At 42.4% G+C, this 26,053-nt stretch overlaps 1 protein-coding gene across 1 annotated transcript in view; it reads left to right on the top strand.

The window, feature by feature from the left end:
• The window catches only part of LOC132113198 (mucin-2), a 30,058-nt gene that overhangs the window by 2,119 nt on the left and 1,886 nt on the right, over positions 1–26,053 (top strand). Inside the window, 26 exon segments of the mRNA XM_059521019.1 lie at positions 91–216; positions 1,030–1,147; positions 1,305–1,443; positions 1,649–1,759; positions 1,886–1,955; positions 2,180–2,320; positions 2,503–2,667; positions 2,748–2,842; positions 2,920–3,046; positions 3,211–3,466; positions 3,886–3,935; positions 4,058–4,158; positions 4,515–4,666; positions 4,750–4,888; positions 4,976–5,080; positions 5,161–5,340; positions 5,448–5,684; positions 5,800–5,956; positions 6,071–6,199; positions 6,309–6,456; positions 6,557–6,600; positions 6,712–6,939; positions 15,793–15,984; positions 24,490–24,749; positions 25,448–25,616; positions 25,922–26,026. Coding sequence (XP_059377002.1) covers positions 91–216; positions 1,030–1,147; positions 1,305–1,443; positions 1,649–1,759; positions 1,886–1,955; positions 2,180–2,320; positions 2,503–2,667; positions 2,748–2,842; positions 2,920–3,046; positions 3,211–3,466; positions 3,886–3,935; positions 4,058–4,158; positions 4,515–4,666; positions 4,750–4,888; positions 4,976–5,080; positions 5,161–5,340; positions 5,448–5,684; positions 5,800–5,956; positions 6,071–6,199; positions 6,309–6,456; positions 6,557–6,600; positions 6,712–6,939; positions 15,793–15,984; positions 24,490–24,749; positions 25,448–25,616; positions 25,922–26,026 — 3,744 coding nt within the window.

Below are 26,053 nucleotides of genomic sequence, written 5' to 3'. Positions count from 1 at the left end.
GTATATCATCTTCTGTAGTGGCTCATTTTTTTAATCCTTTGTGAATTTTTGTCTTACCTATAGTATGTCCCCATCTTTTGTATGTTACAGCACGTCCGTGCCCAGAAAGCATGATCCACCAAGAGTGTGGAAATCCCTGCACTGACACCTGCACAAACCCTGAAATAGGACAAGTGTGTGAGCACCACTGCACCGATGGATGCTTCTGCCCTCCTGGTACAGGATTTTTACTACGTTTTTTTAAATTGATGCTAATTGATTTCTAATTGATTTCCCTTCACACATTTATTTTATATTCAATCTGATACTTTAAACCAATTTCATTTAACCCCTCTAGTGGTATTCAGTCATCTTAGATTGAAATGTTATTAGACGATGACATAATTAGACTAAAAATGTCACAGTTGTGATATTTGCAGTCATAAACGGCATCGGAAATGATTGTGATTTACATAAAATACAGTATGAAAACACAGAGCATTTTTAGGAGTACAACCTACAACTCAACCACAGAAGTAACCTTTGACAATGTCTAAATATATCCAAAACCTAATAAAAGTAAGTAATTATGTCTGAAAATACTCAGCATTTAGTGGATACGTTGCATTACATATAATTTTCTTATTTCTTCCACCAATCTGCCACCAATACATTGGATTTGAATTCCTTTGCTCTATTTTTAACTTAATCATTGTATTAATATATATATATATGGAATATTTAAGGGAGAAGCACTGTAGGTGCTGTAGCCCCTATTGTATGTTTTTTCGCTCTTTAAAATTTTTTCTTTTATATAATTTAGAGTTTTGTCTAATACCATAAATCTCAAAATACTAAATATTAAAGACTAAATATTGTGGAAACAAACTCTAACACATTAATTTCTGCCTGTTTTGACCATAAAGGATTACAATTCTGAGAAATACCAGAGGATTAAACAACCAGAATTGGTAGATTTCTTACTGGTGTTCTCAACACATCCATTCTGTCCTGTGCAATAACACATTTTGCGCTTTCTCTCTCTTCCAGGCACTGTTTTTGACGATATACACAATACTGGCTGTATCCCACACAGTGAATGCTCCTGCGTCCTCGGAGGTCAAATATTCGCCTCAGGGGAGAATTACACAAGCAGCTGCAGAGACTGGTAAGCCTGGTTTGACATTCAGATTGAATTTGCTCTTACAGTCATGATGAAATGATTAATATATCAGACATCTTAAGATTTGATGTTTTAATGTTAAATCGCGTACTGAGTGTTTGACATGTATATGTTCACACTGGCATTATTATTTTCCATTTAGCACCTGTGAACAGGGACAGTGGAACTGTATTCAGAAAGATTGCCCACAGTCATGCTCAGTAGAGGGTGGATCTCATATCACCACTTATGATGGAAAAGCCTACACCTTTCATGGGGACTGCACTTATGTCCTGTCCAAAGTATGTACTTCCTTGTGCTTGAAGGCAGTTTATAGGACTACTTTACAAGACACTGCATATGAGATGTTGCTGCACTAATTAGAAGTAGCTAGTAAATAAGAGATGGATTTTTTAGCATTGTGCTACTGCTAAACAATGTCATGACAACTATCAAATAAAACATGCAGAAAAATTAACCCTGTCCATTTTTTCTTCTTTTCTAAAGCAATGCTCAGGCACAGAATTCACAGTCCAAGGAGACCTGGTGAAATGTGGTGTGACTGAAACTGAAACCTGCTTGAAGTCAGTAACGCTGGCATTGTTTGATGGAACTAATGTAAGTACTAAAAAGGACTGAAAGAGAAAACTTTACATACCACTTATATATCAAAATCTTACACTTTTCCAAACAGAAAATGTAGCAGATGATTTACTTTTTTGCTGTATTTGCTTGTGCACACAGGTGATCAAAGTGGATTCCAGTGGAAATATTGAGGTCAACAGAATAATTGCCCAGATTCCACTTTTTACAGGTAGACAAATCAAATATGAGAATAGGAAAGTGTTTACACAGTGTAAATTTAATATCAGAGAAAGCTTATTTGTTGAGTGTAGGGAATGTGAATATGAAAGTGATTCAAATATTGTTGCATAACTGTTCAGAATGGAGATTGCTTATACAAAGAACTGCTTGATTCCTGTTTCATTACTGTTTACCAATTATTTATTAATATGTCTATTATTTTTCGATTTTCAGCTGATGTGAGCATTTTCAAGCCCTCCTCATTCTACATTGTAATTCAGGCCCATTTGATTGGGCTTCGTCTGGAGATCCAGCTTGTCCCGCTAATGCAACTTTACATCACAGCCAATTCCGCGTACCAAGGAGAAACATGTGGTATTTATTTTTTATAGATTTTTTGACTTATACTTTTGTGCAATAAAAGCAGCATCAAATCAATGAATTTGCATGTTTTTTAATCTTTATTTAAGGCTTTCTGACTTTTTTCTCTGTTTTTTTTTTTTATTGAATTCTGTTTCCTGTGTTAATCTTGTTGATAATAACACATCACTGTACAGGTCTTTGTGGCAATTTCAACAACATTGAGGCTGATGATTTCACAACCATTGGTGGACTCAGGGAAGGAACCGCTTTAGATTTTGCCAACACCTGGAAAACCAGAGCAAGTTGCCCTGATGTCAAAAGAAACTTTGAGAATCCTTGCAGTCTTAGCACTGAAAATGGTATGAATTCACTGTGTAGCTGAGATTTGATTTAAAACTCTGGAATGTCATTTTTCTAATAAACATTTGTTGCTTCACAGAGCAATATGCACAGCACTGGTGTTCCCTGCTATCAGATCCCTCATCAGTGTTTGCCCCCTGCCACTCTGAAATCAGTCCTGAAGTCTACAAAGCAGTAAGTGAAATTACGTTCCTTCTCTTTTATTTATTTTAATTTTTTTGAGTTTTCTCTAACTTTTACATCCTTTCTAGAATTGCATATATGACAGCTGCAACTGTGAGAAAAGTGAGGACTGCATGTGTGCAGCTTTGTCTTCATACGTTCACGCATGTGCTGCCAGAGGGATTGCTCTTGATGGATGGAGAGATGCTGCCTGCTGTGAGTGGCTTTCTTCTCTGGAAGGCTTGAGAATATCTGATAGTTGTCAAGCTCTTTTGGAGTTTCATTTTAAAAGTCAAACAGATTAAAATAACGTGTGAGAGCGCAAATAAGAAAATTTTGATTGCATATGTTCATCAAGTTTATTGTCTCTTTCTACTCAGTAACGTACACGCTAACCTGCCCCAGCACCACGGTCTACTCTTATCAAATGACCAGCTGTGACCGCACTTGCCGATCCCTCAGCCAATCAGACAACACCTGCGCTATTGACTTCGTGCCAGTAGATGGCTGTGGCTGTGCAGAAGGAACATACATGAACGAGAATGGTGACTGTGTTGCACCTGCCAGCTGCTCATGTTATGATTCAGGCAAAATCATTCCTGCCGGAGACATAATCTCTAAAGATGGTGGATCATGGTATGCACATGGAGTTGGTTAAATTTCTGTTGAAAAAAATTGTTGTAGGCAGGGTTTTTCAAAGTTTTTGATGTCAGTGACCAGTGTCAGAGGGTATGACAACCCTGACTATTTTATATTTAAAAAATATATTTATGTTAGGCTTTTTTATGTGTGTATTAAGTTCAAAGTGTAGCATTCATTCTAGATTTTCAATTCAAATCTCTCTTGAATATTATACTGCACTGACACCTGCACAAATCCTGAAATAGGACAAGTGTGTGAGCACCACTGCACCGATGGATGCTTCTGCCCTCCTATGTGATAATACTTTTCATCCTAGGCAGTGGGGGTGTCCATTGACTTCAGTTTGATAAACCCTGTCATAAACTTGTCCAAAATGTGATTTAATAATATTTAACCTAATGTTTAAATTTCAGTATTTGCGAGCAAGGCAGATTGAGCTGTACTGGGGTATCAAATGGGGAAGGTGCGTGAAGCTAAATTTAAATTGTACATTTAAAACCACAGGTTTCTGGTTTTCACTTTAATTGTATTTGAGATCAGCTATGTGCACACCCTTAATGTCTTTTTGTCCATCCTTTCTTTTAGAGTGCCAATATCCAATGATGTTTTTCAACTGCTCCAGTGCTAGCCCTGGATCCACAGGATCAGAGTGTCAGAAGAGCTGCAACACATTAGACATGGCTTGCGTGAGTTGCTTTAATTCCTATTAAAGAGTAGGCCATGCCGATGTAATTCTAAACCAGCATGGTACTTTTTCTGTGTGACACAAAACAAGAAATAAAGTCTTTAAGTGCAACAACAGCAAAAACTGCATTATGGGTAATAAAACACCATCAATGCACAATTAAATATTGCCAGTTGTAATGTCCTGTAAAGAGATACTTTATATACTACCCTTTTTTGTTGTACTGAAAAATTAACAGCATATGGGTTTAGAATGGCATTGGGGTGAGTAAATAACTAAATTGTTTAATTTAGGTGAACTATTCCTTTCAGCAGCTACAAGTAATAATTTGCTGACTTTAATATTGAATGACTACAGATCAGCACAGAGTGTGTGTCTGGCTGTGTGTGCCCCTCTGGACTGGTGTCTGATGGAAAAGGTGGCTGTATAGCTGAAAACCTGTGCCCTTGCTTCCATAACGGAGTTGCCTACCAACCTGGAGAAAGCATTAAGACTGATTGTAACACATGGTATGTTTAGCTGTTCAAGATTTGTACTTATTTTTAATATTCTATATACAACTTTCATAATGAACTTGCATTCCTTTTTATAGTACTTGCAAGGATAGACGATGGATCTGTACCACAAACCAGTGCAGTGGGACATGCAGCATATATGGAGATGGGCATTATAAAACGTTTGATGAGAAAAGATACGTCTTCAGTGGAAACTGTGAATACAGCCTTGTTCAGGTATTTAACCTTGCACTTCCTTGCGAAGCCTGAAGATCATTATACTGTATCTTTATAATCTGAATCTAATTTGTATGCAATGACCAGGACTTCTGCAACAACACAACTGGCACTTTTAGAGTCATTACTGAAAACATTCCCTGTGGATCCACCGGCACCACTTGTTCCAAGACTATCAAGCTGTTTCTTGGCGTAAGTTCGTAACTTCTCACATTCATAGCAACCTTAAATTATTGAAGAATACGCATTGCAAATATGCCCTTATATTTCAGAGCAATGAGCTTAGACTGACAGATGGATCCTACCAAGTTGTTCATAGAGATTTAGGAGAGGAGATTCCCTACCAGATGCGCACCATGGGACTTTACTTGGTGATTGAGGCCAATAATGGTCTGACGCTTATATGGGACAGAAAAACAACTATACACATCAAACTGAGTCCAGAGTTTAATGTGAGTAAAGTGGTTGGTTTATCAACTCCACTCTTGTTGACTCTATATGTTGATTGTAAGTATCAGATTTATTTAATATATTAACAGTTTTCCATTTGTATCGATAGGGCCGCGTGTGTGGTCTGTGTGGAAACTACGATGGAAATGCGAACAATGACTTCACTACGCGCAGTCAAGCAATTGCTGTTGAAACCCTGGATTTTGTAAACAGCTGGAAGCTCTCTAATTGTCCAGATGCAACCCTCATCCAAGATCCTTGTGTCCATAATCCATATAGAGGGGCATGGGCACAGAGGCAGTGTAGCATCATTACTAGCAGTGTCTTCTCAACCTGTCATTCACAGGTACTTACAACAAACTGCTTTTTAGGGAACTCGAAAAGCCATCTATTTATTTTTTCTCTGAAACATTAAATGCATATTTGGTAACAGCCACATTTTCATGAATATTGCTTTAAAGGTGGACCCCTCTCCTTTTTATGATGCCTGTGTGAGAGATGCATGTGCTTGTGATAGTGGTGGAGATTATGAGTGTTTTTGCACTGCTGTAACAGCCTATGCAGAAGCATGTAATGAGGCTGGAGCCTGCGTTGCTTGGAGAACACCTAAAATATGCCGTAAGTCACTAATAATTAAATGACTGTCATCAGATGTGCTGTGGCGTAATAACTAAAAGCTGTAAACATAAAACAAAACCAAGAAACAGGTTTAAGGTTGCCTTTTTATTGCAGCAATGTTTTGTGATTATTACAACCCCCCTGATGAATGTGAGTGGCATTACAAACCTTGTGGAGCACCTTGTATGCAGACGTGTAGAAACCCCTCTGGACACTGCTCTAGTCAGATACCAGCACTTGAAGGTGAGAAGTCGTAATTAAATCCAGTTATATCACCTGCATGTTAGAGAGAAAACTATTACTTCTTCTGACAAAATTACTTTATGTATTTTTCCCTTTTAACCTTTTTTAGGTTGCTATCCTAAATGCCCTCCCGAGCAGCCTATTTTTGATGAAGATAACATGAAGTGTGTGACACAGGAAGATTGTGGCTGTTTTGTGGATATGTTACATTATGAGGTTGGCCAGCATGTGCCAACCTCAGAGAACTGTCAGTCATGGTATGTGTAGATATTTTCTACTTATATTCATGTTTCAGAAAGATCACTAACATTTTTGAAATATATTTAATTATCCTATCTGTTATTTTTCCTCATGCAGTTATTGTACATCATCTGGTGTTGTCTGTGACTTTGATGTAAATGGTAAGGTTTTTAGCATTTCAGTTATAGTTCAGTTTGAAGATTGTGTATGAAGAATCTATATACTTTTTCATAATACTTACACCTTTTTATATACATTTTCTCTTTTTACAGCATGTACATGCCAATACAACAATGTGGAGTACAATTTTGGAGATATCATTTATCACACAACGGATGGGCTGGGAGGTTGTATCACGGGCAGATGTTCAGTCAATGAAACTATTGAGAGGACTTTGATACCTTGTGAAACGACTACTGTCCCAACAACCACATCCATCCTGACCACAACGCAGACATTAACACCAACCCCGACAACAGTTTTTGTCTTCAGCACCCCAGGTACTTTTTTATTTTTTTGGTATGCGTTTATTCCTAATCTTATATATTGCTACTATAGTTTGTTTAGGCCTCTTGCATTGTAAATCAAAGCTTATGCCTGCATTAGTTTAACTGGAAAGACTTTAGGTTAGCTTGTTTTTGTAAACTACTTATTTTCATTCAATTAAAATTAGATCACAACTTCTCTGCACAATGGATTTAAATATATATTTTTATAGTATTTATTTATTTGTTGTTTGATTTACATTTTATTTTTGTAACTCCTTACATTTTACATTGTATTTCCCTTGTCCACAGAATACACTTCACCTGAAACTAATAAAGAAACAACAACAACTCATGAAGATTTATCCACATCAAGCCAACCAACAACTGAAGTTATTTTAACTGCTTCTACAACAGAAATTAAATATTCAACTGAAAAACTGATATTAGTAACATCAATGTCTTCAACATCATCAGCTGGATCATCAACACTGTCCGTAACCACGACAGGAAACAAAACAACAGAAGCTGAAAGCTCTACAGAGGCACAAAAAACAAGCAGGTTAACAACAACATCAGAAACCTCAATTGCACCCATTACAAAAACCTTTGCAACGATCACTGGTAAGGCGCTTACAACGCTTCAGACCACTGGTGAACAAACCACTGAGTTTGAATTTACCACATCTCAAATACCTCTTTCCACTACCACAAAGCCGTTGAAGACGTTGACAACTGGTCTAACAAACCAACCAACAACTACAGCAACAATCACCTTAGAAAAGATAACAGGAACATCATCTGAAACATCAACAGCTACAAGTACAGCCCTGCCAGTGTCACAAACTTCATTGGCAGTCGTTACATCCACAAAGCCAACAACCCAGACAAAGACAACTGCTGTGCCAGTCACTACCCTTGTGTACACAACAGCGAGTGTAGAATCATCCACTGGGTCTGAAGTTACCACTCAGGGTCTTTCTTCAACAACAAAACCATTTAGAGCTGAAACTACTCTTTCAACCACCACACCAGTCGTCCCATCCACTACTGTTATTCTCGAAGAAAAAAGCACCACTGCCGAGCCATCTACAGAATCATCAGCTCCTAGCATAGTCTCCACAACTTCAAAATCATCTACAGTGACTCAAACAACTGGACAACTAACCACAACTGAGACTGTAACTGAGAATGAATTGACCACAGCTCAGACTCCTTTGTCCACCGCCACCAGGCCACAAAAAGAGGGGACGACAGGCCTAACAAGCCAACCAACGACCACAGCAACAACCACTTTAGAAGAAGTAACAGGCACATCATCTGAAACATCAACAAGTACAGCCCTGCCAGTGTCACAAACTTCATTGCCAGTCGTTACATCCACACAGCCAACAACACTTACAAAGACAACTGCTGTACCAGTCACTACCCTTGTGTACACAACAGTGAGTGTAGAATCATCCACTGGGTCTGAGGTTACCACTCAGGGTCTTTCTTCAACAACAAAACCATTTAGAGCTGAAACTACTCTTTCAACCACCACACCAGTCGTCCCATCCACTACTGTTATTCTAGAAGAAGGAAGCACCACTGCCCAACCATCTACAGAATCATCAGCTCCAAGCGTAGTCTCCACAACTTCAAAATCATCAACAGTGACTCAAACAACTGGACAACTAACTACAACTGAGACTGTAACTGAGAATGAATTGACCACAGCTCCGACTCCTTTGTCCACCGCCACCAGGCCACAAAAAGAGGGGACGACTGGCCTAACAAGCCAACCAACGACCACAGCAACAACCACTTTAGAAGAAGTAACAGGCACATCATCTGAAACATCAACAAGTACAGCCCTGCCAGTGTCACAAACTTCATTGCCAGTCGTTACATCCACACAGCCAACAACACTTACAAAGACAACTGCTGTACCAGTCACTACCCTTGTGTACACAACAGTGAGTGTAGAATCATCCACTGGGTCTGAGGTTACCACTCAGGGTCTTTCTTCAACAACAAAACCATTTAGAGCTGAAACTACTCTTTCAACCACCACACCAGTCGTCCCATCCACTACTGTTATTCTCGAAGAAGGAAGCACCACTGCCCAACCATCTACAGAAACATCAGCTCCAAGCGTAGTCTCTACAACTTCAAAATCATCTACAGTGACTCAAACCACTGGACAACTAACTACAACTGAGACTGTAACTGAGAATGAACTGACCACAGCTCAGACACCTTTGTCCACCACCACCAGACAACCAAAAGAGGGGACGACTAGCCTAACAAGCCAACAAACAACTACAGCAACAACTACTTTAGAAGAAGTAACAGGCACATCCTCTGAAACGTCAACAAGTACAGCACTGCCTGTGTCACAAACTTCAATGCCAGCCATAACATCCACAGAGCCAACAACACTTACAAAGACAACTGCTGTACCAGTCTCTACACTTGTGTATACAACAGTGAGTGTAGAATCATCCACTGGGTCTGAGATTACCACTCAGGGTCTTTCTTCAACAACAAAACCATTTAGAGCTGAAACTACTCTTTCAACCACCGCACCAGTCGTCCCATCCACTACTGTTATTCTCGAAGAAGGAAGCACCACTGCCCAGCCATCTACAGAATCATCAGCTCCAAGCGTAGTCTCCACAACTTCAAAATCATCTACAGCGACTCAAACCACTGGACAACTAACCACAACTGAGACTGTAACTGAGAATGAATTGACCACAGCTCAGACACCTTTGTCCACCACCACCAGACAACCAAAAGAGGGGACGACTGGCCTAACAAGCCAATCAACGACCACAGCAACAACTACTTTAGAAGAAGTAACAGGCACATCATCTGAAACATCAACAAGTACAGCACTGCCTGTGTCACAAACTGCAATGCCAGTCATAACATCCACACAGCCAACAACACTTACAAAGACAACTGCTGTACCAGTCACTACCCTTGTGTATACAACAGTGAGTGTAGAATCATCCACTGGGTCTGAGGTTACCACTCAGGGTCTTTCTTCAACAACAAAACCATTTAGAGCTGAAACTACTCTTTCAACCACCACACCAGTCGTACCATCCACTACTGTTATTCTCGAAGAAGGAAGCACCACTGCCCAGCCATCTACAGAATCATCAGCTCCAAGCATAGTCTCCACAACTTCAAAATCATCTACAGCAACTCGAACCACTGGACAACTAACTACAACTGAGACTGTAACTGAGAATGAACTGACCACATCTCAGAGACCTTTGTCCACAACCACCAGACAACCAAAAGAGGGGACGACTGGCCTAACAAGTCAACCAACGACCACAGCAACAACCACTTTAGAAGAGGTAACAGGCACATCATCTGAAACGCCTACAGCTACAAGTACAGCCCTGCCAGTGTCACAAACTACATTGCCATTCGTTACATCCACACAGCCAACAACCCAGACAAAGACAACTGCAGTACCAGTTACTACCCTTGTGTACACAACAGTGAGTGCAGAATCATCCACTGGTTCTGAGGTTACCACTCAGGGTCTTTCTTCAACAACAAAACCATTTAGAGCTGAAACTACTCTTTCAACCACCACACCAGTCTTCCCATCCACTACTGTTATTATTGAAGAAGGGAGTACCACTGCCCAACCATCTACAGGATCATCAGCTCCAAGCATAGTCTCCACAACTTCAAAATCATCTACAGCGACTCAAACCACTGGACAACTAAAAACAACTGAAACTGTAACTGAGAATGAATTGACCACAGCTCAGACACTTTTGTCCACCACCACCAGACAACCAAAAGAGGGGACGACTGGCCTAACAAGCCAACCAACGACCACAGCAACAACCACTTTAGAAGAGGTAACAGGGACATCATCTAAAACATCTACAGCTACAAGTACAGCCCTGCCAGTGTCACAAACTTTATTGCCAGTCGTTACATCCACACAGCCAACAACCCAGACAAAGACAACTGCTGTACCAGTTACTACCCTTGTGTACACAACAGTGAGTGTAGAATCATCCACTGGTTCTGAGGTTACCACTCAGGGTCTTTCTTCAACAACAAAACCATTTAGAGCTGAAACTACTCTTTCAACCACCACACCAGTCGTACCATCCACTACTGTTATTCTCGAAGAAGGAAGCACCACTGCCCAGCCATCTACAGAATCATCAGCTCCAAGCGTAGTCTCCACAACTTCAAAATCATCTACAGCAACTCGAACCACTGGACAACTAACTACAACTGAGACTGTAACTGAGAATGAACTGACCACAGCTCAGACACCTTTGTCCACCACAACCAGACAACCAAAAGAGGGGACGACTGGCCTAACAAGCCAACCAACGACCACAGCAACAACCACTTTAGAAGAGGTAACAGGGACATCATCTGAAACATCAACAGCTACAAGTACAGCCCTGCCAGTGTCACAAACTTCATTGCCAGTCGTTACATCCACACAGCCAACAACCCAGACAAAGACAACTGCTGTACCAGTTACTACCCTTGTGTACACAACAGTGAGTGTAGAATCATCCACTGGTTCTGAGGTTACCACTCAGGGTCTTTCTTCAACAACAAAACCATTTAGAGCTGAAACTACTCTTTCAACCACCACACCAGTCTTCCCATCCACTACTGTTATTCTCGAAGAAGGGAGCACAACTGCCCAACCATCTACAGAATCATCAGCTCCAAGCGTAGTCTCCACAACTTCAAAATCATCTACAGCGACTCAAACCACTGGACAACTAACTACAACTGAGACTGTAACTGAGAATGAATTGACCACAGCTCAGACACTTTTGTCCACCACCACCAGACAACCAAAAGAGGGGACGACTGGCCTAACAAGCCAACCAACGACTACAGCAACAACTACTTTAGAAGAGGTAACAGGCACATCATCTGAAACATCAACAAGTACAGCACTAGCTGTGTCACAAACTTCAATGCCACTCATGACATCCACACAGCCAACAACACTTACAAAGACAACTGCTGTCCCAGTCACTAACCTTGTGTATACAACAGTGAGTGTAGAATCATCCACTAGTTCTGAGGTTACCACTCAGGGTCTTTCTTCAACAACAAAACCATTTAGAGCTGAAACTACTCTTTCAACCACCACACCAGTCGTACCATCCACTACTGTTATTCTCGAAGAAGGAAGCACCACTGCCCAGCCATCTACAGAATCATCAGCTCCAAGCGTAGTCTCCACAACTTCAAAATCATCTACAGCGACTCAAACCACTGGTCAACTAACTACAACTGAGACTGTAACTGAGAATGAACTTACCACAGCTCAGACACCTTTGTCCACCACCACCAAACAACCAAAAGAGGGAACGACTGGCCTAACAAGCCAACCAACGACCACAGCAACAACTACTTTTGAAGAAGTAACAGGCACATCATCTGAAACATCAACAAGTACAGCACTACCTGTGTCACAAACTTCAATGCCAGTCATGACATCCACACAGCCAACAACACTTACAAAGACAACTGCTGTCCCAGTCACTACCCTTGTGTATACAACAGTGAGTGTAGAATCATCCACTGGTTCTGAAGTTACCACTCAGGGTCTTTCTTCAACAACAAAACCATTTAGAGCTGAAACTACTCTTTCAACCACCACACCAGTCGTACCATCCACTACTGTTATTCACGAAGAAGGAAGCACCACTGCCCAGCCATCTACAGAATCATCAGCTCCAAGCATAGTCTCCACAACTTCAAAATCATCTACAGCAACTCGAACCACTGGACAACTAACTACAACTGAGACTGTAACTGAGAATGAACTGACCACAGCTCAGACACCTTTGTCCACCACCACCAGACAACCAAAAGAGGGGACGACTGGCCTAACAAGCCAACCAACGACCACAGCAACAACCACTTTAGAAGAGATAACAGGCACATCATCTGAAAGATCAACAGCTACACGTACAGCCCTGCCAGTGTCACAAACTTCTTTGCCAGTCGTTACATCCACACAGCCAACAACCCAGACAAAGACAACTGCTGTACCAGTTACTACCCTTGTGTACACAACAGTGAGTGTAGAATCATCCACTGGGTCTGAGGTTTCCACTCAGGGTCTTTCTTCAACAACAAAACCATTTAAAGCTGAAACTACTCTTTCAACCACCACACCAGTCGTCCCATCCACTACTGTTATTCTCGAAGAAGGAAGCACCACTGCCCAGCCATCTACGGAATCATCAGCTCCAAGCATAGTCTCCACAACTTCAAAATCATCAACAGTGACTCAAACCACTGGACAACAAACTACAACTGAGACTGTAACTGAGAATGAACTGACCACAGCTCAGACACCTTTGTCCACCACCACCAGACAACCAAAAGAGGGGACGACTGGCCTAACAAGCCAACCAACGACTACAGCAACAACTACTTTAGAAGAAGTAACAGGCACATCATCTGAAACATCAACAAGTACAGCACTGCCTGTGTCACAAACTTCAATGCCAGTCATAACATCCACACAGCCAACAACTCTTACAAAGACAACTGCTGTCCCAGTCACTACCCTTGTGTATACAACAGTGAGTGTAGAATCATCCACTGGGTCTGAGATTACCACTCAGGGACTTTCTTCAACAACAAAACCATTTAGAGCTGACACTACTCTTTCAACCACCACACCAGTCGTCCCATCCACTACTGTTATTCTCGAAGAAGGAAGCACCACTGCCCAGCCATCTACAGAATCATCAGCTCCAAGCGTAGTCTCCACAACTTCAAAATCATCTACAGCGACTCGAACCACTGGACAATTAACTACAACTGAGACTGTAACTGAGAATGAACTGACCACAGCTCAGACACCTTTGTCCACCACCACCAAACAACCAAAAGAGGTAACGACTGGCCTAACAAGCCAACCAACGACCACAGCAACAACTACTTTAGAAGAAGTAACAGGCACATCATCTGAAACATCAACAAGTACAGCACTGCCTGTGTCACAAACTTCAAAGCCAGTCATAACATCTACACAGCCAACAACACTTACAAAGACAACTGCTGTACCAGTCACTACCCTTGTGTATACAACAGTGAGTGTAGAATCATCCACTGGGTCTGAGGTTACCACTCAGGGTCTTTCTTCAACAACAAAACCATTTAGAGCTGAAACTACTCTTTCAACCACCACACCAGTCGTGCCATCCACTACTGTTATTCTCGAAGAAGGAAGCACCACTGCCCAGCCATCTACAGATTCATCAGCTCCAAGCGTAGTCTCCACAACTTCAAAATCATCTACAGCGACTCAAACCACTGGACAACTAACTACAACTGAGACTGTAACTGAGAATGAACTGACCACAGTTCAGACACCTTTCTCCACCACCACCAGACAACCAAAAGAGGGAACGACTGGCCTAACAAGCCAACCAACGACCACAGCAACAACTACTTTAGAAGAAGTAACAGGCACATCATCTGAATCATCAACAAGTACAGCACTGCCTGTGTCACAAACTTCAATGCCAGTCATAACATCTACACAGCCAACAACACTTACAAAGACAACTGCTGTACCAGTCACTACCCTTGTGTATACAACAGTGAGTGTAGAATCATCCACTGGGTCTGAGGTTACCACTCAGGGTCTTTCTTCAACAACAAAACCATTTAGAGCTGAAACTACTCTTTCAACCACCTCACCAGTCGTACCATCCACTACTGTTATTCTCGAAGAAGGAAGCACCACTGCCCAGCCATCTACAGAATCATCAGCTCCAAGCGTAGTCTCCACAACTTCAAAATCATCTACAGCGACTCAAACCACTGGACAACTAACTACAACTGAGACTGTAACTGAGAATGAACTGACCACAGCTCAGACACCTTTGTCCACCACCACCAGACAACCAAAAGAGGGAACGACTGGCCGAACAAGCCAACCAACGACCACAGCAACAACCACTTTAGAAGAGGTAACAGGCACATCATCTGAAACATCAACAGCTACAAGTACAGCCCTGCCAGTGTCACAAACTTCATTGCCAGTCGTTACATCCACACAGCCAACAACCCAGACAAAGACAACTGCTGTACCAGTCACTACCCTTGTGTACACAACAGTGAGGTTAGAATCAACCACTGGGTCTGAGGTTACCACTCAGGGTCTTTCTTCAACAACAAAACCATTTAGAGCTGAAACTACTCTTTCAACCACCACATCAGTCGTACCATCCACTACTGTTATTCTCGAAGAAGGAAGCACCACTGCCCAACCATCTACAGAATCATCAGCTCCAAGCGTAGTCTCCACAACTTCAAAATCATCTACAGCGACTCAAACCACTGGACAACTAACAACAACTGAGACTGTAACTGAGAATGAATTGACCACAGCTCAGACACCTTTGTCCACCACCACCAAACAACCGAAAGAGGGGACGACTGGCCTAACAAGCCAAACAACGACCACAGCAACAACCACTTTAGAAGAGGTAACAGGCACATCATCTGAAACATCAACAAGTACAGCACTGCCTGTGTCACAAACTTCATTGCCAGTCGTTACATCCGCACAGCCAACAACCCAGACAAAGACAACTGCTGTACCAGTCACTACCCTTGTGTACACAACAGTGAGTGTAGAATCATCCACTGGGTCTGAGGTTACCACTCAGGGTCTTTCTTCAACAACAAAACCATTTAGAGCTGAAACTACTCTTTCAACCACCACACCAGTCGTACCATCCACTACTGTAATTCTCGAAGAAGGAAGCACCACTGCCCAACCATCTACAGCATCATCAGCTCCAAGCGTAGTCTCCACAACTTCAAAATCATCTACAGCGACTCAAACCACTGGACAACTAACAACAACTGAGACTGTAACTGAGAATGAATTGACCACAGCTCAGACACCTTGGTCCACTACCACCAAACAACCAAAAGAGGGAACGACTGGCCTAACAAGCCAACCAACGACCACAGCAACAACTACTTTAGAAGAAGTAACAGGCACATCATCTGAATCATCAACAAGTACAGCACTGCCTGTGTCACAAACTTCATTGCCAGTCGTTACATCCACACAGCCAACAACCCAGACAAAGACAACTGCTGTACCAGTTACTACCCTTGTGTACACAACAGTGAGTGTAGAATCATCCACTGGGTCTGAGGTTACCACTCAGGGTTTTTCTTCAACAACAAAACCATTGAAAGCTGAAACTACTCTTTCAACCACCACACCAGTCGTCCCATCCACTACTGTTATTCTCGAAGAAGGAAGCACCACTGCCCAACCATCTTCAGATTCATCAGCTCCAAGCATATTCTCTACAACTTCAAAATCATCTACAGCGACTCAAACCACTGGACAACTAACCACAACTGAGACTGTAACTGAGAATGAATTAACCACAGCTCCGACACCTTTGTCCACCACCACCAAACAACCAAAAGAGAGAACGACTGGCCTAACAAGCCAACCAACGACCACAGCAACAACTACTTTAGAAGAAGTAACAGGCACATCATCTGAATCATCAACAAGTACAGCACTGCCTGTGTCACTAACTTCAATGCCAGTCATTACATCCACACAGCCAACAACACTTACAAAGACAACTGCTGTCCCAGTCACTACCCTTGTGTATACAACAGTGAGTGTAGAATCATCCACTGCGTCTGAGGTTACCACTCAGGGTCTTTCTTCAACAACAAAACCATTTAGAGCTGAAACTACTCTTTCAACCACCACACCAGTCGTACCATCCACTACTGTTATTCTCGAAGAAGGAAGCACCACTGCCCAGCCATCTACAGAATCATCAGCTCCAAGCGTAGTCTCCACAACTTTAAAATCATCTACAGCGACTGAAACAACTGGACAACTTACTACAACTGAGACTGTAACTGAGAATGAACTGACCACAGCTCAGACACCTTTGTCCACCACCACCAGACAACCAAAAGAGGGGACAACTGGCCTATCAAGCCAACCAACGATCACAGCAACAACCACTTTAGAAGAGGTAACAGGCACATCATCTGAAACATCAAAAAGTACTTCCCTGCCACTGACACAAACTTCATTGCCAGTCGTTACATCCACACAACCAATAACCCAGACAAAGACAACTGCTGTACCAGTTACTACCCTTGTGTACACAACAGTGAGTGTAGAATCATCCACTGGGTCTGAGGTTACCACTCAGGGTCTTTCTTCAACAACAAAACCATTTAGAGCTGAAACTACTCTTTCAACCACCACACCAGTCGTCCCATCCACTACTGTTATTCTCGAAGAAGGAAGCACCACTGCCCAACCATCTACAGAATCATCAGCTCCAAGCATAGTCTCCACAACTTCAAAATCATCTACAGCGACTCAAACCACTGGACAACTAACAACAACTGAGACTGTAACTGAGAATGAATTGACCACAGCTCAGACACCTTTGTCCACCACCACCAAACAACCAAAAGAGGGAACGACTGGGCTAACAAGCCAACCAACGACCACAGCAACAACTACTTTAGAAGAAGTAACAGGTACATCATCTGAATCATCAACAAGTACAGCACTGCCTGTGTCACAAACTTCAATGCCAGTCATAACATCCACACAGCCAACAACACTTACAAAGAAAACTGCTGTACCAGTCACTACCCTTGTGTATACAACAGTGAGTGTAGAATCATCCACTGGGTCTGAGGTTACCACTCAGGGTCTTTTTTCAACAACAAAACCATTTAGAGCTGAAACTACTCTTTCAACCACCACACCAGTCGTACCATCCACTACTGTTATTCTCGAAGAAGGAAGCACCACTGCCCAGCCATCTACAGAATCATCAGCTCCAAGCGTAGTCTCCACAACTTCAAAATCATCTACAGCGACTCAAACAACTGGACAACTAACTACAACTGAGACTGTAACTGAGAATGAACTGACCACAGCTCAGACACCTTTGTCCACCACCACCAGACAACCAAAAGAGGGGACAACTGGCCTATCAAGCCAACCAACGACCACTGAAACAACCACTTTAGAAGAGGTAACAGGCACATCATCTGAAACATCAACAAGTACAGCACTGCCTGTGTCACAAACTTCATTGCCAGTCGTTACATCCACACAGCCAACAACCCAGACAAAGACAACTGCTGTACCAGTCACTACCCTTGTGTACACAACAGTGAGTGTAGAATCATCCACTGGGTCTGAGGTTACCACTCAGGGTCTTTCTTCAACAACAAAACCATTTAGAGCTGAAACTACTCTTTCAACCACCACACCAGTTGTACCATCCACTACTGTTATTCTCGAAGAAGGAAGCACCACTGCCCAGCCATCTACAGAATCATCAGCTCCAAGCGTAGTCTCCACAACTTCAAAATCATCTACAGCGACTCAAACCACTGGACAACTAACTACAACTGAGACTGTAACTGAGAATGAACTGACCACAGCTCAGACACCTTTGTCCACCACCACCAGACAACCAAAAGAGGGAACGACTGGCCTAACAAGCCAACCAACGACCACAGCAACAACCACTTTAGAAGAGGTAACAGGCACATCATCTGAAACATCAACAGCTACAAGTACAGCCCTGCCAGTGTCACAAACTTCATTGCCAGTCGTTACATCCACACAGCCAACAACCCAGACAAAGACAACTGCTGTACCAGTTACTACCCTTGTGTACACAACAGTGAGTGTAGAATCATCCACTGGGTCTGAGGTTACCACTCAGGGTCTTTCTTCAACAACAAAACCATTTAGAGCTGAAACTACTCTTTCAACCACCACACCAGTCATCCCATCCACTACTGTTATTCTCGAAGAAGGAAGCACCACTGCCCAACCATCTACAGAATCATCAGCTCCAAGCGTAGTCTCCACAACTTCAAAATCATCTACAGCGACTCAAACCACTGGACAACTAACAACAACTGAGACTGTAACTGAGAATGAATTGACCACAGCTCAGACACCTTTGTCCACCACCACCAAACAACCAAAAGAGGGAACGACTGGCCTAACAAGCCAACCAATGACCACAGCAACAACTACTTTAGAAGAAGTAACAGGCACATCATCTGAATCATCAACAAGTACAGCACTGCCTGTGTCACAAACTTCAATGCCAGTCATAACATCCACACAGCCAACAACACTTACAAAGACAACTGCTGTCCCAGTCACTACCCTTGTGTATACAACAGTGAGTGTAGAATCATCCACTGGGTCTGAGGTTACCACTCAGGGTCTTTCTTCAACAACAAAACCATTTAGAGCGGAAACTACTCTTTCAACCACCACACCAGTCGTCCCATCCACTACTGTTATTCTCAAAGAAGGAAGCACCACTGCCCAGCCATCTACAGAATCATCAGCTCCAAGCGTAGTCTCCACAACTTCAAAATCATCTACAGCGACTCAAACAACTGGACAACTAACTACAACTGAGACTGTAACTGAGAATGAACTGACCACAGCTCAGACACCTTTGTCCACCACCACCAGACAACCAAAAGAGGGGACGACTGGCCTAACAAGCCAACCAACGACCACTGAAACAACCACTTTAGAAGAGGTAACAGGCACATCATCTGAAACATCAACAAGTACTTCCCTGCCACTGACACAAACTTCATTGCCAGTCGTTACATCCACACAGCCAACAACCCAGACAAAGACAACTGCTGTACCAGTAACTACCCTTGTGTACACAACAGTGAGTGTAGAATCATCCACTGGGTCTGAGGTTACCACTCAGGGTCTTTCTTCAACAACAAAACCATTTAGAGCTGAAACTACTCTTTCAACCACCACACCAGTCGCCCCATCCACTACTGTTATTCTCGAAGAAGGAAGCACCACTGCCCAACCATCTACAGATTCGTCAGCTCCAAGCATAGTCTCTACAACTTCAAAATCATCTACAGCGACTCAAACCACTGGACAACTAACCACAACTGAGATTGTAACTGAGAATGAATTGACCACAGCTCAGACACCATTGTCCACCACCACCAGACAACCAAAAGAGGGAACGACTGGCCTAACAAACCAACCAATGACCACAGCAACAACCACTTTAGAAGAGGTAACAGGTACATCATCTGAAACATCTACAGCTACAAGCACAGCCCTGCCAGTTTCACAAACTTCATTGCCAGTCGTTACATCCACACAACCAACAACCCAGACCATGACAACTGCTTTACCAGTGACTACTCTTGTGTACACAACAGTGAGTGTAGAATCATCCACTGGGTCTGAGGTCACCACTCAGGGTCTTTCTTCAACAACAAAACCATTTAGAGCTGAAACTACTCTTTCAACCACTACACCAGTCGTCCCATCCACTACTGTTATTCTCGAAGAAGGAAGCACCACTGCCGAGCCATCTACAGAATCATCAGCTCCTAGCGTAGTCTCCACAATTTCAAAATCATCTACAGCGACCCAAACAACTGGACAACTAACCACAACTGAGACTGTAACTGAGAATGAACTGACCACAGCTCAGACACCTTTGTCCACCACCACCAGACAACCAAAAGAGGGGACAACTGGCCTATCAAGCCAACCAACGACCACTGAAACAACCACTTTAGAAGAGGTAACAGGTACATCATCTGAAACATCTACAGCTACAAGCACAGCCCTGCCAGTTTCACAAACTTCATTGCCAGTCGTTACATCCACACAACCAACAACCCAGACCATGACAACTGCTTTACCAGTGACTACTCTTGTGTACACAACAGTGAGTGTAGAATCATCCACTGGGTCTGAGGTCACCACTCAGGGTCTTTCTTCAACAACAAAACCATTTAGAGCTGAAACTACTCTTTCAACCACTACACCAGTCGTCCCATCCACTACTGTTATTCTCGAAGAAGGAAGCACCACTGCCCAGCCATCTACAGAATCATCAGCTCCAAGCGTAGTCTCCACAACTTCAAAATCATCTACAGCGACTCAAACAACTGGACAACTAACTACAACTGAGACTGTAACTGAGAATGAACTGACCACAGCTCAGACACCTTTGTCCACCACCACCAGACAACCAAAAGAGGGGACAACTGGCCTATCAAGCCAACCAACGACCACTGAAACAACCACTTTAGAAGAGGTAACAGGCACATCATCTGAAACATCAACAAGTACAGCACTGCCTGTGTCACAAACTTCATTGCCAGTCGTTACATCCACACAGCCAACAACCCAGACAAAGACAACTGCTGTACCAGTCACTACCCTTGTGTACACAACAGTGAGTGTAGAATCATCCACTGGGTCTGAGGTTACCACTCAGGGTCTTTCTTCAACAACAAAACCATTTAGAGCTGAAACTACTCTTTCAACCACCACACCAGTTGTACCATCCACTACTGTTATTCTCGAAGAAGGAAGCACCACTGCCCAGCCATCTACAGAATCATCAGCTCCAAGCGTAGTCTCCACAACTTCAAAATCATCTACAGCGACTCAAACCACTGGACAACTAACTACAACTGAGACTGTAACTGAGAATGAACTGACCACAGCTCAGACACCTTTGTCCACCACCACCAGACAACCAAAAGAGGGAACGACTGGCCTAACAAGCCAACCAACGACCACAGCAACAACCACTTTAGAAGAGGTAACAGGCACATCATCTGAAACATCAACAGCTACAAGTACAGCCCTGCCAGTGTCACAAACTTCATTGCCAGTCGTTACATCCACACAGCCAACAACCCAGACAAAGACAACTGCTGTACCAGTTACTACCCTTGTGTACACAACAGTGAGTGTAGAATCATCCACTGGGTCTGAGGTTACCACTCAGGGTCTTTCTTCAACAACAAAACCATTTAGAGCTGAAACTACTCTTTCAACCACCACACCAGTCATCCCATCCACTACTGTTATTCTCGAAGAAGGAAGCACCACTGCCCAACCATCTACAGAATCATCAGCTCCAAGCGTAGTCTCCACAACTTCAAAATCATCTACAGCGACTCAAACCACTGGACAACTAACAACAACTGAGACTGTAACTGAGAATGAATTGACCACAGCTCAGACACCTTTGTCCACCACCACCAAACAACCAAAAGAGGGAACGACTGGCCTAACAAGCCAACCAATGACCACAGCAACAACTACTTTAGAAGAAGTAACAGGCACATCATCTGAATCATCAACAAGTACAGCACTGCCTGTGTCACAAACTTCAATGCCAGTCATAACATCCACACAGCCAACAACACTTACAAAGACAACTGCTGTCCCAGTCACTACCCTTGTGTATACAACAGTGAGTGTAGAATCATCCACTGGGTCTGAGGTTACCACTCAGGGTCTTTCTTCAACAACAAAACCATTTAGAGCGGAAACTACTCTTTCAACCACCACACCAGTCGTCCCATCCACTACTGTTATTCTCAAAGAAGGAAGCACCACTGCCCAGCCATCTACAGAATCATCAGCTCCAAGCGTAGTCTCCACAACTTCAAAATCATCTACAGCGACTCAAACAACTGGACAACTAACTACAACTGAGACTGTAACTGAGAATGAACTGACCACAGCTCAGACACCTTTGTCCACCACCACCAGACAACCAAAAGAGGGGACGACTGGCCTAACAAGCCAACCAACGACCACTGAAACAACCACTTTAGAAGAGGTAACAGGCACATCATCTGAAACATCAACAAGTACTTCCCTGCCACTGACACAAACTTCATTGCCAGTCGTTACATCCACACAGCCAACAACCCAGACAAAGACAACTGCTGTACCAGTAACTACCCTTGTGTACACAACAGTGAGTGTAGAATCATCCACTGGGTCTGAGGTTACCACTCAGGGTCTTTCTTCAACAACAAAACCATTTAGAGCTGAAACTACTCTTTCAACCACCACACCAGTCGCCCCATCCACTACTGTTATTCTCGAAGAAGGAAGCACCACTGCCCAACCATCTACAGATTCGTCAGCTCCAAGCATAGTCTCTACAACTTCAAAATCATCTACAGCGACTCAAACCACTGGACAACTAACCACAACTGAGATTGTAACTGAGAATGAATTGACCACAGCTCAGACACCATTGTCCACCACCACCAGACAACCAAAAGAGGGAACGACTGGCCTAACAAACCAACCAATGACCACAGCAACAACCACTTTAGAAGAGGTAACAGGTACATCATCTGAAACATCTACAGCTACAAGCACAGCCCTGCCAGTTTCACAAACTTCATTGCCAGTCGTTACATCCACACAACCAACAACCCAGACCATGACAACTGCTTTACCAGTGACTACTCTTGTGTACACAACAGTGAGTGTAGAATCATCCACTGGGTCTGAGGTCACCACTCAGGGTCTTTCTTCAACAACAAAACCATTTAGAGCTGAAACTACTCTTTCAACCACTACACCAGTCGTCCCATCCACTACTGTTATTCTCGAAGAAGGAAGCACCACTGCCGAGCCATCTACAGAATCATCAGCTCCTAGCGTAGTCTCCACAATTTCAAAATCATCTACAGCGACCCAAACAACTGGACAACTAACCACAACTGAGACTGTAACTGAGAATGAATTGACCACAGCTCAGACACCTTTGTCCACCACCACCAGACAACCAAAAGAGGGGACGACTGGCCCAACAAGCCAACCAACGACCACTGAAACAACCACTTTAGAAGAGGTAACAGGCACATCATCTGAAACATCAACAAGTACTGCCCTGCCACTGATACAAACTTCATTGCCAGTCGTTACATCCACACAGCCAACAACCCAGACAAAGACAACTGCTGTACCCGTCACTACCCTTGTGTACACAACAGTGAGTGTAGAATCATCCACTGGGTCTGAGGTTACCGCTCAGGGCCTTTCTTCAACAACAAAACCATTTAGAGCTGAAACTACTCATTCAACGACCACACCAGCCATCCCATCCACTACTATTCTCGAAGAAGGAAGCACCACTGCCCAACCATCTACAGAATCATCAGCTCCAAGCATAGTCTCCACAACTTCAAAGTCATCTACAGCGACTCAAACCACTGGACAACTAACCACAACTGAGACTGTAACTGAGAATGAATTGACCACAGCTCAGACACTTTTGTCCACCACCACCAGACAACCAAAAGAGGGGACAACTGGCCTTACAAGCCAACCAACGACCACAGAAACAACCACTTTAAAAGTGGAAACACCTTTCGAAACATCTAAAACAGTGTATATTTCAACCATTTCACCAACGTCCACTCAACATGTTTTCTTCTCATCCACAACCATGGAGACCTCAATTGTTCCTATTACACAAACATTAACTTCATTTACTAACACCCTTCCAGTGACTACAACGTCCTCTTTATTCTCAACCACTTCTGTGGTTTGTTGTTTTGTCAATAGCACACATTTTCAATCAGGTACAAAAAACCTTTTTTGTATTTTTTAATAATCATAAAAAAAGCTGAATAATTTTAACTTGTAACTTTTTTTTTTAGGTGATATCATTTACAATGTTACCGATGGCACTGGTTGGTGCTTCACTGCATACTGTAATGCAACTTGTCATATTGTGAAGATTTCAACATCATGTGCAACCTCCCCATCACCATCCATTCCTCCTGAAACAACCACATATTCCAGTTCAACAACCATAAGTTCCCTTGAAACAACACAGTTTGCCACAACTAATACAGACACAGAAGTACCAACTACCACCTATGGGCCTAAGTGTGATGCACTTGATCCACCAAGACAGGTATATCTTCAAAAATTAAAGTCTTTTGTTTCATAGGTTATGAAATCAATAGAAGTTTCTTTTTTGCATTTGTTAGATGTCAGTGGGAACAAATTAATACCAAAACTAAATATTTGCCTCTGGCAGACATTTTTATCCAAAGCAACTTACATTTCACTTATTTAAGAATGTAAATATTTGTTCTGACAATAATTGGATTCACCTCCTGATTATATTTTTTGGTGAAAATTGATAATGATTCATGATTTTATCAGGCTTTGGTTATTTTGGATTCATAATTATAACTTAAAAAAGACTCATGTCACTAATTGTCACAGTGCATTCAGGATATACATTTTTTACCTGAACCTGTGTTCCCTGGGAGATGAACCCACAACCTTTTGCGATGCAAATACAATGCTCTACCACTGAGCCCCATGAACATGTCACTAAAGTGGCAATTTGCATTCGTTAAAAATATTCCAATAAACTAACAGAAACAGATGTCTAATTAAACACAAACAGACTCTTGATTATGTGTAATAGATTTGCAGATCATGGAAAAATGCCTGAACAATTAATTAAGATATGAATGGATGTGTTAATGTGTGAATTGCAGAATTAAGTGAATAGAATTCAATTAACTATTTCAGCTTCCCATCTATGAAAACGTGATATATCTGACAATTATTATTATTATTATTATTATTTTTTTGCAGCCCAATGATACTTGGCAGAGTGGATGTCAAATGTGTGAGTGTGAGAGTGAAACACTGACCGTCCGTTGCCAGCCTGTAACTTGTTCTGTTTCACCACCTGTTACTTGCGATCAGCCTGGACAAGTGCTTGTGAACACAACAATTGACTGCTGCGAGATCCAAGAGTGCAGTAAGTGATCTGAAAACAAGAAATCGTCGCTGACACAGAAGGACTTTTTAAAACAAATGACAGAAATGCTATTCATTTTATATATTTACTAGTTTTTAGTTATTCAGTCATACTTACTAGTGGTTTTTAACTGGTGGCTGAAAATGAAATGAGGTCCCAACTTAAGGAAATTAAGGGTCGCGATTTTACCCTTGTACTGTTTAAACAGCAGAAAGTTAGACTACAAATTCTAAAAGATATATTCTAGAAATGCCTGTACATTTACAATGAAATGCTGAACAAAAATGTTTTATATTATCCTACAGGTTGTGATGTGAACCTGTGCCCTATTCCCATGATACAGTGTCCACTGGGCTTTATACCATCCTTCACCGTGTCTCCAGATAACTGCTGTCCAGATTATATTTGCTGTATGTATATGGATCAGTGTTCTCAGA

Source organism: Carassius carassius, chromosome 3 (genome assembly GCF_963082965.1).
Source record: "Carassius carassius chromosome 3, fCarCar2.1, whole genome shotgun sequence".
NCBI lineage: Eukaryota > Metazoa > Chordata > Actinopteri > Cypriniformes > Cyprinidae > Carassius > Carassius carassius.
This window is presented reverse-complemented; position numbering and strand designations above follow the sequence as displayed.